Source organism: Bombus huntii, chromosome 1 (assembly GCF_024542735.1).
Source record: "Bombus huntii isolate Logan2020A chromosome 1, iyBomHunt1.1, whole genome shotgun sequence".
Classification (NCBI taxonomy): Eukaryota; Metazoa; Arthropoda; class Insecta; order Hymenoptera; family Apidae; genus Bombus; species Bombus huntii.
Genome location: NC_066238.1, coordinates 9168303 through 9184408, shown reverse-complemented (window position 1 = coordinate 9184408; position 16106 = coordinate 9168303). Strand labels below are relative to the sequence as shown.

The window sequence follows — 16106 nt, the reverse complement described above, 5'->3', positions numbered from 1 at the left end:
TATATATAAAAGTAGCATTTCGTATTATATGTTATTTGTTTATATCTATATCATAAATATTAATTATATATTTATATATGTGAAAATAGATGCTCTAATGTAACGTTATTTTCATAATAAACATGAAATTATTGCATGATATCTATTTTAAATCTAAAATTTGGCGCCAATTGTTTTTAGTAGCATCGTGTAATTGCAGGTAACCTCGTACCCAAAATCTATTGTATTCAAATTTATACACGATGAAGTTAATTAATTATATATATGCTTTAAAAAATTTTTTTGAAATATAGCTTATGTAATATACTTTTCATGCATTATAAAACACGAAAACATTAGATTTATGAATTAGTATATGTATCTGAATACGAGGTTACGCGCAGGTCGATGGATATCGACTTCCTGTCGGTAGGAATATTGGAGTGGGGCTGCATGAGACGTTTCTTCGGCTCGGTCTTGTCTTGTTCACTTTTCTTTTTGAAACCCGTAGTCCGGTAAACGGGCTTGTAATATACCAAAATGGCTCTTCAATCCTTACGTTTGGCTCCTTCGATCGCAAGACAATTGTCAAATACTACGGTTCAGGTAATATAAGATACATAATTTCTTTTTTCTAATTTGTCTATGAAAGAATATTTAAATGGATCATGCCGACATTTTTCACTTTGCAATAACCACATGCACCCGTACGTTTCTTATATTAACTTTTATTTTTAAGGAAATGAAACATCTTTCATTAATTACAACCACTTTTATCGAAATTTTGTGACAGTTGAAATATACGTCACAAATTTTGCTCTTTGCGACAGATTACATAAACAGAATAGTATCAAGTTATGTAATAAGTATATGAGTAATATATTTTTATAGTATGTAATAACAATATGTTTTAATTTTACATTGTAGGTCAAATGGCGCCTTGCTATACCCTCTTCCAAATTCCATGTATCTAGCAGTCGGCGTTCTGCTGAAATTTCTTCCATTTTGGAAGAACGTATTCTTGGCGCAACCGCTAAGGTAAAGTAATAAAGCTTATTAATATTTATAGTGCAATAACTTATGTATATATAAATAACACAAATTTCAATCAAATGTTACATAATCTATAGGCTAATCTTGAAGAAACTGGAAGAGTGCTTAGCATTGGTGATGGTATTGCCCGTGTTTATGGTTTAAAAAATATTCAAGCAGATGAGATGGTGGAATTTAGTTCAGGATTAAAAGGCATGGCTTTGAACTTGGAGCCTGATAATGTTGGTGTTGTCGTTTTTGGCAATGATAGACACATTAAGGAAGGTGACATTGTCAAACGTACTGGAGCTATTGTTGATGTTCCGGTTGGAGAGGAATTGCTGGGACGTGTTGTAGATGCGTTAGGTAATCCTATAGATGGTAAAGGACCACTTAATAGTAAATTGAGATTCCGTATTGGTACCAAAGCACCTGGCATCATTCCTAGGTATTTATGTATCTCTTTATATAGATGCTATTACCTCTGCATTGTGCTTCCAATAACTTTCTATTATACATACTTTATATATATATATATATATATATATATATAATATATGTATATAATATATATATAATATATATACATATATGTACATATATTTTATCAGGGTGTCTGTAAGAGAACCTATGCAGACTGGAATCAAAGCTGTAGATTCCCTAGTACCTATTGGTCGTGGTCAACGTGAATTAATCATTGGAGACAGACAAACTGGAAAAACTGCTCTTGCTATTGATACAATTATTAATCAAAAACGATTTAATGATGCTGGAGATGAGAAGAAAAAGTTGTACTGTATTTATGTTGCTATTGGCCAAAAAAGATCCACTGTTGCACAAATAGTAAAACGTTTGACAGACAGTGGTGCTATTAATTATACTATCATTGTTTCTGCAACTGCTTCTGATGCAGCACCTCTTCAGTATTTGGCTCCATACTCTGGATGTGCAATGGGAGAATTTTTCAGGTATATTTATATAAAATAATTTTTTTCTTTTATATAAACATGATACTGGAACAATTTATAATGATTTCCTTACAGAGATAATGGAAAGCATGCTTTAATTATTTATGACGATTTGTCGAAACAAGCTGTTGCTTATCGACAAATGTCTTTACTGTTGAGACGACCACCAGGTCGGGAAGCCTATCCTGGTGATGTATTCTATCTTCACTCTCGTCTTCTTGAGCGAGCGGCTAAAATGAATGAAAGTTTGGGAGGTGGTTCATTAACAGCTTTGCCTGTTATCGAGACACAAGCTGGTGATGTGTCTGCTTATATTCCCACAAATGTTATTTCTATTACCGACGGACAAATTTTCTTAGAAACGGAATTGTTCTATAAGGGTATTCGTCCTGCGATTAATGTAGGTTTATCAGTATCTCGTGTCGGCTCTGCTGCTCAGACTAAGGCTATGAAACAAGTATTGTACATCTCGTATAAATTTATAAATGCATACACATTTAGTGAAGAACATTTTAAATAACTTTTATATTTTATTTAATAGGTCGCTGGATCCATGAAATTGGAGTTGGCTCAATATCGTGAAGTAGCAGCTTTTGCACAATTTGGTTCTGATTTGGATGCTGCAACTCAGCAATTGCTGAATCGTGGTGTTAGATTGACAGAACTTCTAAAACAGGGACAATATGGTACAAATTGATAATATATACAATGAATTTAAATTACAAAAGACTAACAAAATTTTGAATAAGATGGAAAATATTTATTAATGCTTTCAGTACCCATGGCTATTGAAGAACAAGTAGCTGTTATCTATTGTGGTGTCCGCGGGTATCTTGATAAGATGGAACCTTCTAAAATCACAGCTTTTGAAAAAGAATTCCTCGCCCATATTAGGTATTTAATTTACATACGCATTTTGTTTAAATATATTTTACTATATTTGTATTTACTTAATCTTATATTCTTTCAGAACCACTCAACGAGATCTTTTAAACACTATTGCTAAAGACAACACAATTAGTGAAGCTTCTGATGCTAAATTAAAGCAAGTTGTTACTGACTTCCTTGCTTCCTTCTCAGGCTAAAGTGTCAATATGAAATAACTAATAATTCTCTGCTATGCAAGAGCTATGTGCAAATAATATTCATTATCATAAGCATTTTTAGTGTATGCTATTTGCACATTATAAATATCATTACAAAGAATTCCATATTTAAACATTATATCACAATAGTTACACACACATTACATGTTGACTGTTGACAAAATTGAGAATATGATTTTGGTAATTAAACAGATACTTCTCCTGAAAAATGTTTTAAACATAGCAGATATGGGGAAGTTAACAAATGAGTAATAAAGTTCTAGAATTTTTTCAAATCTGTGTCGTTTATTTCTCTTGTGTAATTATAATGTATGATTACATTTTATTTTTACAATAAATTATATTTTTAGCCAACATTTGAGAACGGTAGCGCTAATTTTTTTGTGTTTTTCCTACGATATTTTACTTTAATGTGTATCATAATTATGTCATTTTAAACATTGTGTCCCTAGTTAATAAATACATGGATAAAAGAAACATATTTTTAAGAAATAGAAAAGTACTTATTTATTTCAAATTTTGATCCACCTCCGATTAAAGTAAGTAATGTCATGATCTCTAAAAATTAATTTAATAGTATATATATATTTAAAACTAAAAGTTACTAGCGTATATTAATAAGTAGGGACGAGTAGGACACATTATTAAAGATATATGTTTTTATATATTATAAAAATTTTCATCATAGAAATATTTAACTAGCTTTAACAGGATGAGCACAACTAAAAAAAGTCCCTTGATAAGCAAGGATCAACATCAAGTAACAATTATCTAAGTCAATAAATGTTACGAATCTATAATGAGTAAATATATAAAAACTTTGAAACTGAAGTAACTACTAATTATTTAAGGAACATTTTCTGCAGATAATAAAATTAACACGATTGAAAAAAAACGTTTAATTCAAAAAGTGTGTGTTTAATTTTTAACGTGTTATCTGTGTTGACTATGTTCATTATTGTTCTATGCTCTGTCGTCATATAGGAGTCATGTCATGTTATATATGTAATTAATGTAAGTAGGAGTAGGAGTTTCACAAATAATTGATATTCTCTCAGTTTTACACATGTTCGTATTCAATTGTTGAAACTCTTGATAAAAAAATAGATTATTTCTTTAACAAATAAGTATGACTTCTATTAACGAAGTTAGTTCGTTACCTAAAACAAAGAAACCTTCTGGTAAGTTTGTTATACGAAAATTTCAGTTTCTTGTTAGGTTATATTTGATATCTATATATGAAGATTTTATAAAAAACTTAATGTAGTAGTAGAAATAACAAGTGTTTCATTATCTATATTAAAATATAAAATTCTTATTGTAAAATCAAATATTTATTGTACATCTCCCATACATGTATTATTTAAATGCCCACTCAATTTCTCTCTATTCATTTTCTGTTACGATATAAGTAGTGTCTGTATAGTATGTAAGTTTAATATATTAAGTTGTAACATTAAGTAAGTTAAAGTTAAACTCAATATTTTTCTTTATCTGACTAAACTTATTTATATTATAATCCAATATATATTTATATTAAATTAATGTTTTAAATAAAGATAATATGTTTTATTTATACAGACAGTGCATTTAAGCAGCAACGTTTACCTGCTTGGCAACCAATACTTACAGCTGGGACTGTTTTACCAACATTTTTTGTGATTGGGATTGCTTTTATACCAGTTGGAGTTGGATTGCTTTATTTTTCTGATCAAGTTAAAGAATACATTTTAGATTATACAGATTGTAATTCTACAAATATATTTCGTGCAAAAGGAATGCCTGTTAAATGTGCGGATATTATAGCAGAAGGTCATAGTCAACCTTGTTATTGTAAAATAAATTTTACTTTGCCTTCTGACTTCAATGGAAAAATTTATATGTATTATGGTTTGACTAATTTTTATCAGAATCACAGACGATATGTAAAATCAAGAGATGATAATCAACTGTTAGGAAAATTGAGTCCTGATGTCTCTGGGGATTGTGAACCATTTGCTTATGTTGGAGAAACACCTATTGTACCATGTGGTGCTATTGCTAACTCATTATTTAGTGATGATTTAACATTATTTTCTTTAAAACACAAAGCTCCTGTACCATTATTAAAGACTGGTATAGCTTGGCCCTCAGATAAAAATATTAAATTTAGAAATCCAGAGGGTAACTTAAGAGAAGTATTTAAGAATTTTACAAAACCAAAAAATTGGGATAAATATATTTATGAGTTAGATAATGAAAATGAAAGCAATAATGGTTTTCAAAATGAAGACTTGATTGTTTGGATGAGAACTGCTGCTTTGCCTACTTTTAGAAAACTTTACCGCAGAGTAAATCATACAGTAGATGGCTTCACTGAAGGTCTAGTAGCAGGGAATTATACACTTACTGTTAATTATAGTAAGTAAAAGTTATCAATATATATTACTTATTGAAAATGACTTTATAAATGAATATTTTTTTTGTAGCATATCCTGTGTCTGCCTTTGATGGCAGAAAAAGAATGATTTTAAGCACTACTTCTCTTCTTGGTGGAAAGAATCCTTTTCTTGGCATTGCTTATATAGTTGTAGGATGTATTTGTTTGTTGTTAGGCATTACATTATTAATAATACACATCAAATGTTCTAAAAGGTAAACATTAATATATATATTACATTATATTTTCTCTTCTTTACTTTTTACTAAATGGTGTTGTGCTTAAAAGGGGCTTCAATTAAAAAAAATTAAAAAATGCAGTTGCTCTATAAATGAATTCTTTTTTTAACAAAAGTATTATAATATAAATAGAAAAGAGATATACTTTTTCATCTACATTCATCATATTGTATTTACTATCAAGCTATCTTAAAAAGTTAGTAAAACATTTGTCTAAGTGTTAGTAAGCAACAAATTTATTTGACTGTACATTAAACTTAAATTCATCATATGTACTTTTTTGAGAAAATAGTTGGTAATTAATCGGTAAGCTTGATAGTTATTGCATACATTAACCACTATAATATAGTAAGGTTTTACCAATTTTGAAAATACTATAAATTTATATTATGTGTTATTTTAAACAATGAATTGGAAGAGGTTGAGAATATTTAAATAAAAATGGAAAATACTCTTGTTCTAATTAATTTTTGTATTAATGTTGATATTCTTATATATTTTAAATTTAAATTTGATAATAAACTTATATAACGTTATATAATGTATGTTATACAGCAAACTAATGTAAAGATGACTGCAACAAAGTATGCTTAGGGCACCGTAATTGTTCTTGTAAGTGTTTGTGATATTGTGTTATGTCTATCCTGCAAGAATGTTAATTAATGTTTTATACATAACATGGCTTGAAGTATATCTTTTAAATACTAAATTTAGACAATTTTTCATGAGTACTCTTGTATTTAATTGTATTTAATTATTTTATGAGTTAAGCCCAATTATGTGCATGTAGTTATGTATTTATTATACCTGTTGTTCTTTATTTTTGGCTTTTCAGAATTTCTGTATAACTATGACTGACTATATTGATATGACTGATATCTTTTTATTAATAATTCATATTATTCATTGCATATTATTCATTTTTATACATTGCACAATATATATTTGTTAATGTCATATCATTTTAAAGTAATGTAGAAAAAAAATTAATTAATATAGCATCATTCTACATATGTATTTTATCATACATTGTTATATTTAAGTAAATTACTTCAAATAAATCTATATTTTTGTATTTAAATATATAATATATAAAAATAGTTAGAAATATAGCATGTAATTGTTTAGAAGGTAAGGCATAGAACATTTATCACGTTGTATGAGATATTTTGTTAAGAATTAATCAAAATGTTTTGTTTGTATTGAATTATTAAATTTTTTTGCCTCTTTTTATAGAATTAAGCTTGCAATTTAATGAATAATTTAATAGTTCGATATTAATATTTCATCCTTAATTTCATGTCATTTCATTATATAATTTTGATATATATTTTTTAGTGTAACAGAGATGATAAATGTGACTCCAAATACACCATATCAAGAATAATTATACATAGTTGTTATAAAAATTGAAGAACATTCTGGATATCCTGCATTTAATTTGTAAGTGTCAATATAAAATAATTCAGTTTAAGATGTATATTTAATAAAAATTGTTTATTAATTCATGTATTTTTTTAGTAGATATTTCAATCTATTTTTTCTGTTATACTTATATTAATTGTTATTTTATAGAAGGAACATTATAATTCTCTGTTGTTATGAAGAATATAAAAAATCAATATGTAATGTCAACATAGTATTTATGTATGATAAAATATATATTATAACATAAGATTATAACATTTATTAGGACATAGAACGTAAGATTGTAAGTATTTATATATATTTTATGTACATGTATTGAGATACTCAAAGTATAAATCACTTTAGAATGATGTAAAAACATCAAAAAAGGTAACATACAAATTTTCTATATTTTTGAAACTCTAACAAATTAAATAATTTCACTGAAAAATCAACCTGGTTAGAAACAAATAAAAGTTATAAATATGATTTGCCACAATATTAGAATAGAAACAATATGATTTTTGTGTATCTTAATACATTTTAAGTTTTTATGTGTAATACATTATTATATAGTACATTTTCAAGTTATAACTTATTGTGAACTATTTTTAGTTTTATTCTAGTCATTCGCAAATGTATAAATATATGTATAAATAAAAGAATCACAATAACTTTCATTCATGTACTTACACATTTATTTCTAAAATTAAATTACTTGTGGATATATATATATATATATATATACATACACATATGTATTAATTTGTAAATATGTTAGTTACTATATTTTGCTTTTATATTTTTGTTGTTTCAGTAATTTTATCATCGAAATCAATTAAATATAATAATGTTAAAAACTAAACTTTAGACTTTTGGTTAGTAATAAATATAACTATTTGTATATATATGTGTTTAATATTTATTGATACAAATTAGATTAATCAAATTATTTTGAATTGATGCAGCCTTATTTTAGTACATACCTTACGTATTCAACTGTCTTCAGTAATGGAAATACAGCTTTATGTCATCATATGTTTTCAGCTGCATACTAGTCTGAGTTAAGCATTTTGTAAGTTGCTTTAAGCAGTGCCGACTCATCGCTGAAAAGATCTTTACCAAAACATCTTTACACCCTTACTACTCCAGATACTTCAAAGTTTCCTTTATTAATCAACGACGTATCAGTAATTCTTCATTTAACAATATGATTATAACACTAAAAAACTTGCAGCAGCAGACGTTTACAGTAGAAATTGATCCATCGCAAACAGTAAGTGAATATAGTAAATTTATTTATATAGTGAATTTCAAGTACAATAGATTTTAATTATGTCTTTTTTAGGTAAAAGATTTGAAACAAAAGATTGAGACTCAAAAAGGTTTTCCTGCTAAATATCAAAAGTTAATATATGCTGGTGAGGGATATGACTTACATAACCTTATTTTCACACAATTGCAAATTTATTAATATATTTACGTATCTATAAACTAATTCATTTTTGGATTAAATTTATTCTGATATCCATTATTTATACAAACTTAAATAAAAAAATTATAAGACATTGGAATCATTTTCATTTTTATTAACGTTATTGTTATCGTACAATGATAGCTATACATTAATGTAACATTATTTTTATAGGAAAAATATTAACAGATGATCACCCATTAGCGGAATATAATATAGACGAAAAGAAGTTTATAGTTGTTATGGTAACAAAACTAAAAACTGGTAATGGACATACAACGACTGAAGAGGAACATACTACAAATACAGATAATAAAGAAGAAAGTAGTACAACCAGGTATTAATTTAAAGTATTATGACAGAAATACATTTAAAGAATATTTTCCAGCTTTAATAATAAAAATTTAAATGTTATTTGAATATGTTACACTAAAAAAATTAAAAATATGTCATAATAATATTCTTCATTGATTATGAAGATTTATCTTTTGTATAATTCAATTCCTTAGATTAATTTATCAGAAAAAGTCTGTTTAGTCATGCTATATAGAGTTATTCTTAATATGTATGTTTTTTGTCATAGCTCAGTAGCACAACCTAGTTCAAACCCTACTGTTCAGGGAGCATCAAATCCTACTAATACTGTACAAGAGCAATCTGAAGCAAGTACTACTGCTGGATGTGTTGGAGGTCAAGCTGAAAGTGCCTTGTTAATGGGTGAAGATTATAATACTATGGTGAACAATATTGTGGATATGGGGTAGATATATGTTCAATAAAAAAAGAAGTTATAATCATTTAATTACTATATTTTTCTTAAGTTACAGTTTAGTTATTTAATGCAATTTATCTATATTAGATACGAACGTGAACAAGTTGAACAAGCATTGAGAGCAAGTTTCAACAATCCTGATAGGGCTGTTGAATACCTTTTAACAGGAATACCAGCTCAGCTTTTTGAAGATTTACCAGAAGATCAACTTGAAGCACAAGAACAACTTCAAGATCATGGTCAGCATCCACTAGCGTTTTTGCGAATGCAACCTCAATTTCAACAAATGCGTCAAGTCATTCAACAAAATCCTCAGTTATTAAATGCTGTTCTACAACAAATTGGACAAACTAACCCTGCACTGTTACAACTTATTTCACAAAATCAAGAAGCATTTGTGCGTATGCTTAATGAGCCTGGTGAGTTTCTGCTAAAATCAAAATATTTTCATTTACTTGTTTATGAATATTCTTATGTTATATACCTCTTTTGGAGTAGTAGAAACTACTGGTGGTACAGGAGGGAGAACTACACCTGTATCCGCAGCTAATGTTACACCACCAACTGCTCCTGGTGGTATAAGTGGAGGTCTTGGCGCTGGTATAGGAGCAGGATCGGATGTAGAAGCTTCTGTAATTCAGGTAACACCTCAGGATAAAGAAGCTATTGAGAGGCTGAAGGCACTAGGATTTCCGGAGCATTTAGTTGTACAAGCCTATTTTGCGTGTGAAAAAAATGAAAATCTGGCTGCTAACTTTTTGCTGTCACAAAGTCTTGATGACTGAAGTAACGTACTTTATTGATTTCATAATAAGGAGTTAAAGGACTGATATAGGGTGGGTAATTACACAGGCGTCTTTTTATTTTGGACTGGTCATCTTTACTTTGTATATAAGTGTGCACATATATTTATGTTACATTAATCCTTTAGCTAGGTGCTAATCTTACATTGGCATATTTGATAAATCATACAAGTTTACTGAGACTATATACCAAAATACTTTATGCGTTAAATTCTTGATAGTTTTAAATTATCAGTTTCAAAATATATAATTTTACACTTTTTTAAATATTTTGAGATTGAAATTTGATATTTTGCACAAGTGTCATAATCCATCCTTGCAGTCTGAAAATTACTCTTTGGCGAAACTTTTTGTTTTATGAATATATGAAACAGTGTAATTACATTTTTATATAAGAAAGCCTGCTTGTTTAAAGAATTGATATACAAAAATATAAATACTTTGTAGTATTTATATGATGGAGCTATTGTACAATTACACATACATATAAATCTGCATAAATGAACAAGGATATATGTGTATTTAAAACATATGTATGTACATGACAAGCACATTTTGTACATTTGATAGGCTTTCTAATATAAAAATTATGTAAGTGCATCCGTATATGTATGATTGCATATGTATATATGTGTGTACTTGCGTATAACTTGCGCCTATGTATGTATGTATAAAAAAGTCTCGTATTTTTTAAACAAAAATGGTGAAGATAGTTATTCATTAATAACACATTATAAGTCATTTCATTTGTCACCAAATAACGAAATGTAAGAAATTCTCAAGTGAAAAGAAAGAAAATTTAAATAACATATACACATATATTGTTTTAAATTTGCTTTGACCTCGATATCTCAATCCATTCTTCATCTGAAAAAAGCTCGATTAACTTATGACTAGTTAGTTAATAAGAAATAATCATATATGAAATATCTTAAATAGATAAATACAAGTTGACATACAAGAACTATGAATCTAAAAAAAAAATTTACAATTAACTTTCTATAAAAGTGAAGGCAATGAGATTATTAATATTATGAAACTGCATTCAATAGGTTGTAGCCTTAACATAGTAATATGTAACTTATTAGGAATCGTTCGAATTTTTAAGATACTAGTACTGATATTAAAATTTTATTAGAAATATAGCACAATGTAAAACAAATACTATTGCAAAATTGCATATTTAATAAATAAAAATGATGAGTCTAGGCACAAATGAATATATTAGTTTCCCTTTTTGGTATATACATATAAGCAGATATAAGTATAATTAAGGCAAGTTAAATTTTGAAGATTAGAATATAGTTTCATTTTATTATACATACATATGTATGTAAAAAGATACAAATCTACATAAATAAACTATACGTTTCAATGTTTTGTCGTAAGATTGAATGTTTATTATTATGCAATAACAATTGATAATTGCCTTAAAGATTCTTCTGTTATAAAGAGTAAAACTATATAAATCTTATGTCATAAAAATATCTTAATTTAGTTTTCCTTATGTCAAATACCAAAAATAATAAAGCATTATAAATAAAAATATTATTGAACAAGATCAGATTATTTGTTATTATGCTTGTAATAAAAAGTACATTAGAATTTACGTAGAAGTTAAAAAATAGCTATTCATATTAATATCCATTATTTCTTATCTAATAAGCACAATGAGCTTATTAATGTACATAAATTACATGCAAGAAACACTTGTTTGTGTTATAATTCTTAAATTTCTATAATTTAACAATTTTATTATTATAAAAAATATATATAAATATGACATCCATAAATAGAATAATCATATATTAATTACTTAATATGCATTACTGGATTACATATTATATAAAAATAAGTTAATTCACTTGCACTTTAAGACCACACCTTTATTCTGAAGATCTTTCTTAGCTTCCTCTATTTGCTAAAAAAATTTATGAAATGGTTGTTTCTAAATTTTTATGTAATGATACTAATAAAATGGATTATATCCATTTTTAAACTTACTTCCTGCAATTCAATAGCTGCATGTTCACAGTTGTTAAATGTAAGAACTCTATATAAAATAATAGTAGCTGCATATAGACTGCATACAAATAAAGCAATGGGTGGAAGAAGGAGGACAAATTGTTTCCATTCTTTGATAAATGATAAATTAACACTTTCAGTAATTGCAGCAATCCATATACTAAAAAATAAAACAGCAAATAAAAGCCACTCCATTAGTTTTGTCATCTGCAATTTAAAGTATATTTATATAAATTTATTAGTTCATCAATACTCATTAAAAATCAATAAATAATTAAAATTGTATAGTTTTGTGATATAGTTTTTATAGTTATTTATTATTTTTTAAAGGTCGTAAAAAATATGTATGTTGAGATTAATGAGGTTAAATTTTTGAGAACATTCATCAAATTGAGGATGAATTATTTAATATCTTAAAATCAATAGAAAGAGTAATAAAATGTGAGGAATAAGATTACTTTAAATTACATACCTTAATTTTCAAATTTTGTAATAGCAAATGGGTAATGCTGTATATATTTCTTATATATGTTAATCACGCTTTGATTTAATTTCAAGACTAATTGCTCACTATTTTTTAAACATTATTTCAACAAAAACACCGTGTAAATATGTATCATTATGTGATGAACCAAACATGTGACGTGTATTGAGTAATCTATCTGATTTCAAACTTCCTACCTTACCATATGATAGCGCCACAATAGCACTGTTGTTGTATCTTAATTCAACGGCTTTTGTTTTTATAATATCTATTATAATTTCAATCTATAGAATAATACAAATTGTATGAATTTATAGTTAAAGGTATACTTTAAAATAGTAGCACAAAAAATGAATTTGCAAAATTATATATTGTCAAGTTTCACTAATTTATTGGAGGTTTACATTCTATATTTTATTTACTTTCCATTTCATTTATTTATAATTTAAGCAATAAATAAATTTGTAATAAAGAATAAAAATTTGAAAATACAATCTATTTCTTGAAAATATAAAATTTGTATATTATACTACTCATATACAATTTGAAATTTCGATGTATCGATAATTTAATACCCAAGTAGAATAATACATACACGTATGTTTGATAACAGATGTTTATTGCGATTAAAATTACATAAGATTTGAATGAACATGTATGTATAATAATAGACAAAAACTACTATCTTCATTTTAAAGGTGAGTTATGTATATAAACTTTGTTATTCAGTAAGTTAACATTCATATCTATGTAGTAAACATAGTATTGTGTTGGCAACTAAGTGATTGCGGATTTTGTCAATACCACTTAGTGACAAAATCCGCAATCACTTAGTTGCCAACACAATATTATATAAATCCATTTTGTTTAATTACTTATTACAGTCATATTTTTAAGTGTAAAAAACATATTCTATTTTTGTATTCATAAAATAAGTTTTCAGAAATGTTAATATATAGAAGAATTAGTAATTTCATAAAAAAGTATTATAAAAATACATACAGGAAATTTTGTGTACGATTTATTTCTACAAATCTGTAAGTATGTTAAAAAATTACTTGAAAAATACATCACATTACATATGGGAACAATAAAATGTTTTTTATATGCTAGAGAATGGAAACCTTCAGTTGGTTTGGAAATACATGCACAAATTTCAACAGAATCAAAATTATTTTCTGGGAGTCCCACAAGTTTTAATCATTCAGTTAATTCCTGTGTATCATTGTTTGATTGTGCAGTACCTGGGACGATGCCAGTAAAGTATAGTAAATATTTTTGAAAAGTAATTCAGTAATTTCTCATTGTATTGTTTTTATAGGTATTAAATAAAAAATGTGTAGAAGCTGGAGTGTTAACTGCTTTGGCTCTTTCTTGTGAAGTAAATGCTGTTTCAATGTTTGAAAGAAAGCATTATTTTTATTCTGATTTGCCTGTAAATATATCTGAATATACTTTATAATAACTTCATTATTTAAAACATAATTATTGAAAGTAAATTAAAGTAATATAAAATATATACACATCTATTTAGTGTTCATTTTATTTTACATATATTTTATTAATAATGTTTTGTATAGGCTGGCTTTCAAATCACACAACAAAGAAAGCCCTTAGCTGTTAATGGAGAAATTAAATTTAATGTATTCAAATCTGGATTGCACAAGAAATCTTATTCAAAGTCATCAAAAATCAAACAAATACAATTGGAACAAGATAGTGGGAGAAGTCTTCATAATGAAGTTTTTGGAAGGCATTATTAAGTTTTTTGTTATAATAATTAAAATATATTTTGTAAAATAATACGATAAATTATATGTTGCTTTGTTTCATTTGTGACAGAAGTTTAATTGATCTTAATCGAGCTGGAATACCTTTGATGGAATTTGTGTTTGAGCCAGATTTAACAAATGGAGAAGAAGCAGCAGCTCTTGTACAGGAACTGTGTCTCATTTTACAATTGTTAGGCACATGTTCTTGCAAAATGCAAGGTTTGGTAAACTGGATTTTATTCTCACATGCAATGTTTATCTATGAATAATTATTAATTAGAAATAAATAGATTGTTTTGCATTTATAGAAGGGGCTTTAAGGGTTGATGCAAATGTTTCTGTAAGTAAACCTAATGCACCTTTAGGCGTTCGAACAGAATTGAAAAACATTGGAAGTATAAGTGCTCTTAACCATGCTGTAGAATATGAGATAAAAAGACAAATTTCAATTCTACAAAAAGGAGGACAAGTTATTAATGAGACTCGTGCATGGAATCCAATAAACAAAAATACAATTCTCATGCGTGAAAAAGAAGACAAACATGTAATCACAAACTAAAATAGTTTATATTTACTTAATTTTTGTAATAATTTTTAACATAAGGAACATTATATATTTATTACCTTTTAGGATTATCGTTTTATGCCTGAACCTAATTTACCTCCCTTATATTTACACATTAAGAGAAATGTACAAAATAAGTATAATTTAATTGATGTACCATCTTTAAAAGAGCAATTACCAGAGTTGCCAGAACAAATACGTAAAAATTTACTCCAGGGACTTACACCAGACACGCTTGTAGCAATAACAGTATGTTTAATATCTGAACTGTTAAATTAAATTATAATTAAGCATACATTATGTGTATTAAATAACTTTTACTTTTAGAGTAATTTTGATTTGTTTCTACTGTTTTGCGACATCTTAAAGAATGGTAAACATCGTGATCCTCAGTTGGTGGCTAAACTTTTTATTTCTGACGTCTTATCATTTATGGATGACTATAATTTGAATCTTACATTTTGGTAAGTTTATTGTAATAAATTAAAAAGATGTATTAATACATAGAATTTTTAGTGTTAATAATCAGGAGTATATAGAGGAATTGATGGACTTAATACAAGCTGAAGTAATAAATAGACGGACATTAAGAAAGTTATTAAATGAATTAGTCAACAAACCAAATAAAATGCCAAAGCAGGTGAAAAGAACTTAAATTACTTTATATTTTTTACATATTAATGAATTCTAATAATGTTTTATCATATATAGATTGTTGAAGAAAATAAATGGTTTATAATATCGGATGAAAAGGAATTGGAACTGATATGTTCAGAAATACTTAAAGCAAACCCTGAATTGGTAAAAAAGTACAAAGCAGGAAAGAGAAAGATATATAAGAAGTTTCTACACAAGGCAGCTATACTTACTGAGGATCGTGCAGATATGGTCAAAGTGTCAAAAATCATGACAAGATTATTGAGTTAATTTCAAATGTTATTTTTATAATAGAAGCATTTTAATAATAACTTATAAATAATTAAATGTGCCTATTTTTTAACATATTTACATATCACCGCATTAAGACTGTTATACGAAATATATAAGCAATCGTTCTAGCA

At 26.8% G+C, this 16106-nt stretch overlaps 5 protein-coding genes across 11 annotated transcripts; 4 read left to right on the top strand and 1 right to left on the bottom strand.

Annotated features, from left to right (window-relative positions):
• Positions 1 to 399: 399 nt before the first annotated feature.
• LOC126867128 (ATP synthase subunit alpha, mitochondrial) lies at positions 400 to 3441 on the top strand. Its single transcript, XM_050621332.1, has 8 exons — positions 400 to 585; positions 907 to 1017; positions 1110 to 1459; positions 1623 to 1979; positions 2055 to 2436; positions 2521 to 2665; positions 2756 to 2873; positions 2950 to 3441. The coding sequence occupies exons 1-8, from the start codon at positions 520 to 522 to the stop codon at positions 3062 to 3064; spliced, it is 1644 nt and encodes a 547-aa protein (XP_050477289.1). The 5' UTR covers positions 400 to 519; the 3' UTR covers positions 3065 to 3441.
• A 604-nt stretch (positions 3442 to 4045) lies between these two features.
• LOC126867248 (cell cycle control protein 50A) lies at positions 4046 to 7830 on the top strand. 2 transcript variants are annotated; one of them, XM_050621517.1, is made up of 5 exons: positions 4050 to 4266; positions 4667 to 5485; positions 5554 to 5719; positions 6299 to 6355; positions 7082 to 7830. In XM_050621517.1, exons 1-4 carry the CDS (start codon positions 4215 to 4217, stop codon positions 6309 to 6311), a joined length of 1050 nt encoding a protein of 349 aa, XP_050477474.1. In that variant the 5' UTR covers positions 4050 to 4214; the 3' UTR covers positions 6312 to 6355; positions 7082 to 7830. The 2 variants fall into 2 exon arrangements, with proteins under 2 accessions (XP_050477464.1, XP_050477474.1); XM_050621507.1 differs by lacking the exon at positions 6299 to 6355 and having other exon boundaries at positions 4046 to 4266.
• Positions 7831 to 8189: 359 nt separating this feature from the next.
• On the top strand, positions 8190 to 11760 carry LOC126867243 (UV excision repair protein RAD23 homolog B-like). Its single transcript, XM_050621495.1, has 6 exons — positions 8190 to 8426; positions 8499 to 8571; positions 8799 to 8961; positions 9208 to 9384; positions 9484 to 9815; positions 9895 to 11760. Exons 1-6 carry the CDS (start codon positions 8361 to 8363, stop codon positions 10179 to 10181), a joined length of 1098 nt encoding a protein of 365 aa, XP_050477452.1. The 5' UTR covers positions 8190 to 8360; the 3' UTR covers positions 10182 to 11760.
• Positions 11761 to 11932: 172 nt separating this feature from the next.
• Positions 11933 to 12888, bottom strand: LOC126867290 (dolichol-phosphate mannosyltransferase subunit 3). The gene is made up of 3 exons (XM_050621595.1): positions 12697 to 12888; positions 12204 to 12431; positions 11933 to 12120 (listed from the first exon to the last, which is right to left on the bottom strand). Exons 2-3 carry the CDS (start codon positions 12429 to 12431, stop codon positions 12061 to 12063), a joined length of 288 nt encoding a protein of 95 aa, XP_050477552.1. The 5' UTR covers positions 12697 to 12888; the 3' UTR covers positions 11933 to 12060.
• A 31-nt stretch (positions 12889 to 12919) lies between these two features.
• On the top strand, positions 12920 to 16029 carry LOC126867133 (glutamyl-tRNA(Gln) amidotransferase subunit B, mitochondrial). Of its 6 annotated transcripts, XM_050621362.1 has the most exons (12): positions 12920 to 13031; positions 13322 to 13406; positions 13645 to 13745; positions 13822 to 13966; positions 14030 to 14143; positions 14289 to 14461; positions 14551 to 14699; positions 14771 to 15024; positions 15112 to 15294; positions 15373 to 15509; positions 15562 to 15685; positions 15757 to 16029. In XM_050621362.1, the coding sequence occupies exons 3-12, from the start codon at positions 13654 to 13656 to the stop codon at positions 15970 to 15972; spliced, it is 1587 nt and encodes a 528-aa protein (XP_050477319.1). In that variant the 5' UTR covers positions 12920 to 13031; positions 13322 to 13406; positions 13645 to 13653; the 3' UTR covers positions 15973 to 16029. The 6 variants fall into 6 exon arrangements, with proteins under 6 accessions (XP_050477319.1, XP_050477309.1, XP_050477327.1 ...); XM_050621352.1 differs by lacking the exon at positions 12920 to 13031 and having other exon boundaries at positions 13267 to 13406; positions 13652 to 13745; XM_050621370.1 differs by lacking the exon at positions 12920 to 13031 and having other exon boundaries at positions 13270 to 13406; positions 14789 to 15024.
• Positions 16030 to 16106: the final 77 nt, after the last annotated feature.